Consider the following 11,195-nt stretch of genomic DNA (forward strand, 5'->3'; position numbering starts at 1 on the left):
GGAATAAAATCCTAAATTCCAAAGCTTTTGTTAAACACTTTTCAGCATGTACCTTAATAATCAGTCAATTTAGCAATATAAATAATATTGATGTTATTCTAGGTATTACTTCTCAGTGGCTGTTACAAGGCTCGAGGGTTTTATTTTATTGGGGTGGTGGCATTTGTTTGCTTGTATTAAAAATTCTGCTTTTATCCCCTTTTTGATATACTGGAATTTGTGCTATTTCCTCATTCTTACGACCTTCGTCTCTTTTAAAACTATGCATGTCAAATCTTATTCTGATTCTATAATGCATTTTCAGCGGAAAATAACAGTCTGTTCTGAATTGTAACCCATTGCACCCCTCCTTTTAAGGGGAAGAAGGCAAGACACATGACAAAAATCACAGAGTGAAATAGCTGGGAGTCCACCCACTGGGAAAGGCTGGATGGCAGAACCACTGTGCAATGCTGCTGTAAAGAAATGCAAAGTAAGTATAATTTTACTTACGGTTCTTACAGAAAAGTTTCTTTCTTATTTGAAAGCACTGATGCAGACTAATTTCTAGTTAGAAATTTACATCTGGGCATTCTTGTACTTGAATAAAAATCAGTGTCAGTGTTAAAAGACAGCAAGCAGGTGCAGAAAGAAACTGGGACTGATCCAAAGCCTGGCTGTGGGTTGGGAAATGCAGGCTCATGACAGTGAGCAGCAGCAGTGGCTCACTGTACAGTGCTGCGTTGCTGGTATTTGCTCCCAGCACCCTTCTATTCCACCCCAAAGTTTGGATGAAGAGGCTCATTAGGTGCTCATTAGGGACTCATTAGATCACTCCTAAACGCTCACCTATTGCTGAGAGAAGTCCAACATTTCCTTTCCTGCGCTGTTTTTTGTCTTGGATACCATGCCCGTTCCTCCATTTGCACAATGTCATTCTCTGTTAATGATGACACCTTTGTGTCTTCTTCCTCATTTCCTATGGCCATCTTCTAGTTTTCCTGCTCTCCACATTTCTACGTAGTTATTTCCATATCATTATACAAAATCTGATGCAAAATGTAAATAGTAATATTTTTAAAAATGACATGCCCACTTCATCAAATACAAATTAACATCACCTACACAGAAAATTCCTTTTGCTATTTTCTGATTTACCTCTGTTTGCAATAATTAATACAGGAGACATGTGGGCGTAGATAATTCATCCTTGACTTATCTTTATTATTTTATTTGCTAAGGATACGCATGATACCGTGTGGGAAGTCCATTCAGGCTTGTAACCAGAACATTTAGTATTGTTTCTATATAATTTAACTGATCTTCTGACATGTGCGTGGTGTACTGTGGATATTATTGCGAAAAACTGAAGTATAAAGAAAGGTCACTTTAAAAGTGATTTAAAAAAGAAGAAAAAAAAGAAAATCCAACAAATTTAATTCCAGATTATTGCCTGATAGCTGCCAGTTTTCCATGGAAAATATTGTAATTGCCAGGTACTTTTGTATCTCTCTCCCAAAAGAAAATTCAGCTGAAACATCAAGAGAAATACTGCTCTAAAGTCATACCCAACCAAACCAAGAGAGATTTTAGCAGTGACGATACAAGCAGCAAGCCGAAGAGAAATTCCTTCCCCAAACTCACTTCCTCTCTTTCACATCATCTGTACACTGCTCTGTCTGGCATGTGAGTTCCTATAAATCTATACATAGGGTAAGCAGCAGAACAGCCCTGGTTTCACTGCAGTTTAATAAAGCCAGAGGCAGGGTGGAAGTTCCCAGAGCCACCTGACACCTACGTAGTGGAAGACTGGGGCAGTCAGAATTTCCTCTTGGGTGCTGCCACCCCTATCACTTTCTGTTTGTGGGGCTATAACTGTAATGGAAACCACAGCACTTGCCACAGACCCCAGCAGACGTTGTTGCCTGAACACAGTGAAGCAGCAGAAAGCAGGAACTGCCCCAGGCTACCGGCACTGAGAAGACATGCTGCTGGAGACCCTGGTAAGTCCTTCTGGGTGCGAGGCACTTCTGCTGTAGAGATGGCAGGGACTTCTGTGGCATGCAGGCAGCAATTTTATAACGTGCTACAGAGAAGGCGCATTTTAAATTGTGATGCAGTTGATGAATGCACTGTGTATTACATCATACTTAGATCATATGTGGTTATAGAACGGTTTGGGTTGGAAAGGATCTTTAACAAGCTGACAACATCCACAAGGATTATATTGGAATAGGCTGTGGTGATGCCTCGTCCATCCCTGGAGGTGTTCAAGACCAGGTTGGATGGGGCCCTGAGCAACCTGGTCTGGTATTAAATGGGGAAGTTGGTAGCCCTGCTTGTGGTGGGGGCTTTGGAGCTTGATGATCTTTGAGGTCCCTTCCAATCCAAGCCGTTCTGTGACTGTATGGTTCTATGGTTTTATGCAATGTGGTTGTGGAGAAATAGAAGCAATGTTTGATATTTCACATTGCCGTGGCGCATATTTTGTTACTCTCAGTGTGGAATACCAGAAAAGACAGAAACAGTGATCTGAGCAAATACCCAGCAGGTGCTAAGTGTCAGCAGTGTGCGGGCAGGGCTGAAGTGATGCAGTGCACCGAAGTTAAGTATTCTGCCTCCAACGTTTCATTCTCAGTCCCTGTTTTTGCCCAGTATAATTAATTAAATGAAAAACCATACCAATGTTGACATTTCCTCAGTGAATGAGCATTTGAGTTGCAACAGAGTTATCCTTCTGTTCGGTTATACAACCCAGTGAAGAATGTTCTCTTTACAATCAAAAAGTAGCACATTTTGCATCAATAAAAACAAAACCAAGCAGGTACTAAGAGCTCTTATTTTCAGACCAGTGACATTTAACTTCTTCACAAAGCAGGGGTGTTTTCAGTGCAACTGCTGGTGGATCATAAGTGCTATCCTAGTGCTTTCCTAGGAGAGGGGCATTTCTGCTGCATCCAGCACGGTCCCACACTGTTACTCAGTTCGGAGAATTTAAGCTCTAAGCGGATTGGTAGGGACCTGCTGCACATAAGCCCTGCAATCCCTTGAGAAACGATTTTCAAATTAACTAATAAGATATTGTACTGCTTACAGCTCATTAGAGAGAAACAGTTAGCTGCTGTGCCTGGGAATTAAGAGCTGGATTTAGCTGTTGTGTCCATAATTCTTAGTGCGTTGGTTATGTAAAGGAGTAGGTGAGAGGAGGGTTCAGTTTCATATCAAGGAGAGTAAAAAGGCTCTACAGCAAACATAATTGCAGGATTAGTAAAAAGCATAAGGCAGCTTTGCTCTGCTATTTACACGTCAAGGCGATTTATGGAAATCCTCACACAGAAAACTTCAATAATTGAAAATGAGATTCAGAAACAGCTTACTCTTCAGTTAAAGAACAAGTTATGTGTTTTTTGTTTTGTTTGTTTGTTTGTTTTTTAACGTTAAAATATAAAATGTAGAGAAGAATGGTAAATTTTAATGACATACTTCAAACGTAATCTCATTGAGGAAAAGAATAAGATATTAGAGGCTCATGACCAACAGTGATACCTACTATGATGTGTAATAGTAGGTAATAGTTCTGCAAAGCTCTGCATATCCAAACTACAGTCCACGTGTTCACAGAATTTCTAAGCATGAGATCATTTTGACACTAACTGCCATTCATCCCGTGGTGGAAAGTTAAGTGCAGAGGGACAGAGCAAACAAACACCATGAGAATAACAGGTACCAGCTAGTATGCGGACAACACTACTTAAGATAACACGTGAGAGGTGTCAAAACACAAAGGGTATGGATGAACTCAGCAAGGCAGAGAAACTAGGCTGATTAGAACTGGGAGCACGAACTGTCAGATTTGATAATGCTATGTAAAACCCTCAGCATGGAGAGTGAGGGTATCATCTTCTCAGAGAGGCTGTGGATGCCCCGTCCATCCCTGGAGGTGTTCAAGGCCAGGTTGGATGGGGCCCTGGGCAGCCGGGGCTGCTATGAAATGGGGAGGTTGGTGGCCCTGCCTGCAGCTTGGGGTTGGAGCTTGATGATCCTTGAGGTCCCTTTCAAACCAAGCCATCATGTGGTTCTATAAAAATGATCTTTAGCAAAGCCATAATCTCAACTAGAATGGCACAAGGCTTTGACAAGTGTACACCAACAAAAACACACTGCTAAAGATGACCAAGGTAGCAAAAAGAAGAAATCAGAGTGCTAAAGTTATGAAAGATTGGAGGAACAAGTAATCCAGTTGTATTTTATAGCAAAAAAAAAAAATTATTTCAGAATAAAATACAAAGAACCAAAGTGAAAGTGCTTTACCTGGAATACGTACAAGGTGAACGAGTGTTGCTTTCTAATTGGTGAACCCAATTTCAGAACCTTTCCACTGAAACAGAAAAAGTAGCCATCTCTTTTAAGACAGATGACATGTTAGACGGGCTGAAAAATTAATAAATACGTAAACATTTCATGGTAAATCAAGGGTTATTTTAATAATTGCTCAATGTTTGAAGTATGAGTAAGGACCTTTCATTTCAACCTTTAGCTGCAGTGCTAGCACACGTAGATTGCCCTTTGTCACACAGCCATCCTTGCACCACTTCTCTCCCCTCCTAAGGAGGCAGAGATCAACCTCACTGTCACATCCCATTAGGAGCGAGCTGATAAAATGTGCTGGGATTCCAAGGTGACACAGCTGCTTTCATTACATTTGTCACAATATTGATTAGATTAGGTCTGAAGCCCATCTTTGGCCTGCTGCTGACCCATCACATCTCCAGGGAAATTCTGCAGAGCGGGACACAGAATTGGAAATGACAACAACAGAGGTGTTTGAGACTGACTCGGGTGTGACAAGTGTTGATTTTTACAAACTACGCATCCTAATCCATTAATCCCAAATCAGACTAACTAAATATCACATCACCAACTAGTAAGCTTTTGGGAGCTGAACAGCATATAAATAACACATCAAATATTTTTACTTTGTTCTCTAGAGTAAATACAAATAATGCAAAGTCCTCAGCTCATTTCACCCAGCAATATTTCAGAAAGCAAATAAGAAGTTGGCAGAATCAATCTCCGTGGAACTTGATATCAACTGCCTTCTGCAGTAAGTTCCATTCTAGGTATTAGGCTGCTCACAGCCTAGGTGATGACGTTTCATCTCAGAGAATGGTGCAGCTGAGCTGTGTAGCACTCAGTTAACCACAGCAGCACACAAGCTCAAGGCCCCCGTACCTGTCCTTATGTTTCAACAGGCTTTACTTGCTGCCATTAAACACTGCCAATGTAATACCTGTCCTTTCATTGATGCAGCCTTTGTATGTGACAGGTCTGACAGTTCAGCAGGCACAAAGGACCGCTCTGAACTGCTAAATATTCTCTGTATTTTAGACAGCATGGACACTGGGGAGTTTTTCCTTTTTTAAGCATAAAAACATTTTTTTCCCCCTTTCATATAGAGGTTACTCCTATAAATACCATCAGCACATACAGCTGAACTACAAGGAACCTTAGCAATAAGTTCAACAAATGTAATTCTTTTTCCCCACGCCTTTACCTCCCACACATAACACCCACAACTCTGACAGCACCACAACGATGCTTTGATTTTTCCTTTCTTTGCCTCCTCCTCCTCACCTTCACACTGCTGTACAAAATACCACTGCAAAACAATTAGTGCCCTGTAAGTAAAAAATAAGCGTTCCCATTTGCTGGAGGAGAATTGTAGCATATTGGGCAGGCTTGGGAACAGTGACTGAGACCAGCCGACACGCAGCCACCAGCAAAGCACTACCACCCAGTTTTCTACCACACAGACTTCCATTAAGGTTCAGTAACAGCCCTCACATCTGAAAACTATGGTTTGCACATTGAGAACGTGAAGAAAACAGCTTCTGAGAATTGCCTGGTGACAAGGAGCCAGTTTTCTATGCTTCAGCAGCTGAAAATTCTGCAGGGAGGTTTCTGATAGAATTAAGAGTTTCCTTGGAGGAACATCTCTCAAAGAACCACACTAAGAAGGTCCTTTTCTGGATGTTTGACCTCTTCGGGGTCAAACAATATTCCCCAGTTATACCAAGTACGTTCCACTTCTGTCTTTACTCACCCTATTAACGTAGTACAGCAGCCGCACTCCTATAAGCTAGAAATTAAGGATATCCTGAACATAGGCCAAAAGAAAAAAGCAACCGTTGAACAAAGATATAATCTGACACAGAAGCAACAAGGATAACTGCTGACAAGTTTTAAAGGGCTTTAATACTTTCAAGCCAAAAAATATCGCACTACTTGTCGTGTCCTGCTTCCTCTTTCCTACATCTGCAGCCTTTCCCATCTCATCCATCTCTCCTGCTGTCCCCACCAGCACACACAGGCTCTCTCTCTCTCTCACTAACCTGGACTTGTTGCCTTGTTCTCAATTCCATTCTTTTCCCAGCAGCCGTTGGCCTCCTTATTGCAACTGCTGGGTCTGATGGCCAGGAGCAGGCTCTGTTCCCATTCCCGGCCCACCTGTGTGCTGATCTGCATGCACAGGCCAGCCACGAGCCACAATGGGAGCCTTCACAGATCAGCACTTCTACCAGGTGTGGTGATCTATCACCCAGGAGTGAGAAGCATCAGCAAAGAAATCCCAGAACTCAGCTGGCTGTCCGCTGCATCCATTTGCAGTTTACAAACTTCAGAGGGAAGCCAGAAAAAAAAGAAAGAGGATGGAAATGCAAAAACAATGCCATGCTTCTGGCTTGGGACCAGCCTGTTGGTGCTGGGGTGCTCGGCTCTCCCCAGTGCCCGTTTCTGTCAGCTCAAGGTGTAAACTCACACCCTGCCCACCCTCCTCCCTCACCTGCACAGAGTTTGCAGTCACGTTTGAGGAGTGCAGCAGAGCACATATAAAGCAGTGCAGAGGAACCCATTGCTTTGAAAGTGCTGACATTTTTGAGGATGAAAGGGGCTTGAAATCTCCAGAGCTCCAGCCTCATAAACTCTAAAAACATTCCCTGAAATAGAAAAGAAGAAGAAGAAGAAAAAAAGTGCACGTCTCTTTATTTAGAAGTTCATATACTTAAGTCCCTTAAGGAAGGAAATAGGTTAGGAAACTGACAGTGAAAAATACCAGATTTCAAATTCTTAAAATAAGTTAAAATCCTTTTTTTAGAAGGAGAAACAGGCCTTAAAATTAAATAAAAGCAATTCACAAGACACAAACCCAATATAACTTAGCCACCGGAGGGTGAGAAGATAGGAAAACATGGGCTAGGAAGAGTCTGGCCAAAATTTTATTTGCTTTCAGAAATTGTACGTGTTCATCATCACCACCAGGCACCCCACCACAGCAAGCAACAGAATGAACACCACTCATTTTTTTGCAAGTAGTGGATTGCCTTGCAACAAAAAGCAATTTTAAACTGGTAACCAAAGTCTTTGGTAACACATGCAATCATAGAGTCATAGAATGACCTGGGTTGACAAGGACCACAATGACCATCTGGTTCCAATCCCCTGCTGTGTGCAGGTCACCAACCAGCAGCCCAGGCTGCCCAGAGCCACATCCAGCCTGGCCTTGAATGCCTCCAGGGATGGGGCATCCACAGCCTCCTTGGGCAACCTGTTCCAGTGCCTCACCACCCTCTGGGGGAAAAACTTCCTCCTAATAGGTAACCTAAACCTCCCCTGTCTCAGTTTAAAACCATTCCCCCTTGTGCTATCGCTATCCACCCTCGTAAACAGTAATTTTCCCTCCACTTTATACATTCCTTACAAATATTGGAAGGCCAGTCCCCCATGGTTTTGTTTGATATATTTATTTATTGCCCCGTCTAGCAGTTCAGCAGCCTGCTAGGCTCTGTTCAATGAAGGCCAATCACCAGAGTATCGCTGCTTGGTGAGGAAACGCCAAGTAGCTGGGCCAAGCCCCACAGCTCAAGAGGTTTCTGAGGTGTCATGTTTGCTGAGTAGTAACTGAAGCTCTAAATCCTCCTTTGCTCAGTCTGTTGGCAAGTCTCCCTTAGAATCACAGAATGGCTTGGGTTGGAAGGGACCTCAGGGATCATCAAGCTCCAGCCCCCTCCTGCTGCAGGCAGGGCTGCCAACCTCCACATTTAATACTAGACCAGCATTCCCTTTAAGTCCTTTCAGAAAGGAGTTGTTAGCAGTGTAAGAAGCTTCCATGGTGTGGTTCTGAGTCAGGGCACTGGAAGGTGCCAGGTAGATGCAATGTCTGTCCGTTTGCCATGGTTAATTGCTAAAGAGGCCTGCCTGCTGCAGGCTCTCCTTTCCTTCCATATACTCAAAGACTGCCCAACTTCTTTGTGTACTTTATTCCCGTCTCATTTGTGATTAAAGTGGGAAGATGCTGCTTTTGTAAAGAGATCTGTTTATATAAAGAGATTATTATTTATTTGTTCAGGCTACACAAATTAAATTTTGTGTTCTTATTCAAAGCAGAGACTCTTTACTCCTGGGTATCATCAGTCTACAGAAAATGCCATTGTGCCTAATATAATTCCTGAGCTGCTAATCACACTACTTTTTTGCAAGAGGCAAAGTTTCAGTTGCTTACAGCCTGTTCTTTAAAGTTCAGCTATTCATTTACTGCTCATCCTTATTCCTCCCTGAAGACTTTCAGAGATGAAATGTGTGAGGAGACTCCAGTTCCCCCTTTTATTTAAGTATGCAAATACTGTTCTCGGTGTTTTTGGTGGTGTGTTTGTTTTTTTTTGTGGCGAAAGCAAGGTCAAAAGATATGGCAGAAAGTAATAGAAAATGACATGTCACAGAATCATAGAATGTCTTGGGTTGGAAGGGACCTCAAGGATCATGAATCTTGAAACCCCCCGCCACATGCAGGGCCACCAACCTCCCCATTTCATACCAGACCAGGCTGCCCAGGGCCCCATCCAACCTGGCCTTGAACACCTCCAGGGATGGACGGGGCATCCACAGCCTCTCTGGGCAGCTGTTCCAGCACCTCACCACTCTCTTGGTCAAGAACTTCCCCCTGACATCCAACCTAAACTTTCCCTCCTTCAACTTCAAACCATTTCCCCTTGTCCTGGTGTTATCTACCCTTTCAAAGAGTTGACTCCCCTCCTGTTTGTAGGCTCCCTTTAGGTACTGAAAGGCTGCAATGAGGTCACCCCACAGCCTTCTTTTCCCCAGGCTGAACACACTGAAAATCCAAACTAGATTCCGGATATAAATTGGAAAGTTTCAGTACAGGCAGCTAATACATGCACGTGAGTCAGCACTATCTCTACAGACATGATCAGCATATAGATAAGCAGTGCTACCCAAGATGCATTATGGCTGGTCTAGGTTATTGTAAAGAAATCCAGTTTCTTTTCAACCCAGGCCATTCTGTTATTCTATGACTGGGCCATGGTCAGATACCTCGCAATGCACCTGGGCACTGCCGCACTGGAAAGATTACCTCTCCTTGTCTGACAACACATGGCTTAAGACATATAATTCCTGACATGGCTGAGTGGTAAGATCACACTAATATTTATGGTAGAGAATTAGTGCAAAAAGAATCAGCTAATAAACACTGCTGCCCCCTCCCCTCCCCAAGCCAAGCAGCCATAATGACTCACTGAGATATTAAACATGTTAGGCTAATGAAGTTTTCACCAAACCAGAGCTAAGTTTCAGAATGTTTTAGCTGGTAAACTAGTTCAGACAACAGCAGTTGTTCTGGTAGAGCTTGGCATTTGGATTTTCAGGGTTCATTCTAACCCCTGTAAAATCAAAACGAAACTCCTTGGGTGTGAACTGAATCAAGAGGCTTAAGTCAAAAGGCTGAGCGGAAACCACTGAGCCTGAGACCCAAAACCAGTGCTTGGACCTGTGCTGTGCACTCGCCTGGCAAGCCTGACACAAATGTTAATTTTCCTGCTCTATAATTCCTAGTCCAACTAAATTAACCTAAATGTTCACTGCAATCAATGGGGCAGGGAAAGGAGAAAATCTGAAGGAGCATCTCCTAATGAGTCAATAAAGACCAGAAAGCGAAGGATCTACTTGTGCAAGAGCAGAGAAATAACCTCGAACATTTGATTTTCAAGAGATGAAGGAGAGAAAGGGAAACGGGGTGGAAATTTATGGCAAATGCAAACTGTGTGGTCCAGGCAGCTTCAGAGAGTGCTAAAAGGTTTCCAGAGGTGGGCAGATTGCTCTCCCATTAACACAGAGGCCTTATGATGGACCCACTGAGCTCCACGTGAGTGAGGGCTATTCAGTGCTCTGCTTTGATCAAAAGCACGAGGCTGTGACTTGCAGGCTCCCACTTGCTCTTCTTTTAGTAAAGACATGGGGAAGGGGAGGGAAGGGAGGGGAGCAGGGGGAAGAGGAGATGGGCAGCAGAACACACGGGTGGCTGGGACACATGCCATAAGGAAACAGGAACGCTCCTCAAAGCAGTCAGGAATGCAAGTGGATTACTTAGCTAACTGAATTTTGAGGACTGCAATGCCAGATCGCTGCTTCCGTTAAACGTTACAATGATATGACAGAAAGGAAAAAAAAAAAAAGGTAAGAAATACATTTGAAATAAACTCCCACCTGTGACAGAGGCTCACTGTATTTATTCACTTGTGGGCTGCAGCAGACCAAGCTTTGACACTTACTTTAAAAGGACAGAATCTTAAATTGTGCATTCAAACAACTCGGGCATAATTGTCTCTAGTGAAATTTAATGATATGAAATATCATTATAATTACCATACCAGCAGTACACTTCCTTTGTAATACAACGTGTAAAATACCAAATTTTAAAGACACGATTGATGCCTTTACAAGATATAAAATTATTAGTGGTTGAATTAATATTCGAAGCTTTCACAAGCTATGCAGTTACAGCAAATGCTTTGAACTCATTCCCTTGTAGCCAAATGTGCTGAAGCAAGAAGCCTTGCTATTACAGTGTTCAGACAAATCCTTAATGGGAACTTCTGGGGAACAGTTATTTGCTTCCCCAGAGACAAACTGCAGATTAGTTTATCCTTTAGCAATGTTTCGGACTGCCTCTCAGACCAGAGTTCACCGTACCAACTGAGGATGCAATTTGATTTGCATTCACAAAACTTCCAAATAAAGGCGAACATATAACCACTGCAGCTCTGTGGCCAAACGGATGCTTACCTTCTCAGGATCCAGGCCAAAGTTTAATAAAACCTAGGATGACATATAATTTACACAAATGAAAACAGTAGCACAAAAAA

General features: G+C 42.8%; 1 protein-coding gene across 2 annotated transcripts in view; it reads left to right on the plus strand.

Moving 5' to 3' along the window:
- Nucleotides 1–345: 345 nt before the first annotated feature.
- The window catches only part of RASGEF1A (RasGEF domain family member 1A), a 44,759-nt gene continuing 33,909 nt past the window's right edge, over nucleotides 346–11,195 (plus strand). Inside the window, exon 1 of one of the 2 annotated variants that reach the window (XM_010714124.3) lies at nucleotides 346–472. In XM_010714124.3, coding sequence (XP_010712426.1) covers nucleotides 431–472 — 42 coding nt within the window. In that variant the 5' untranslated portion in view covers nucleotides 346–430. Of the gene's footprint in view, nucleotides 473–1,713; nucleotides 1,983–11,195 lie in introns of those variants that run through there. The other variant, XM_010714125.3, reaches the window with a different exon arrangement.

Source organism: Meleagris gallopavo, chromosome 8, assembly GCF_000146605.3.
Source record: "Meleagris gallopavo isolate NT-WF06-2002-E0010 breed Aviagen turkey brand Nicholas breeding stock chromosome 8, Turkey_5.1, whole genome shotgun sequence".
Classification (NCBI taxonomy): Eukaryota; Metazoa; Chordata; class Aves; order Galliformes; family Phasianidae; genus Meleagris; species Meleagris gallopavo.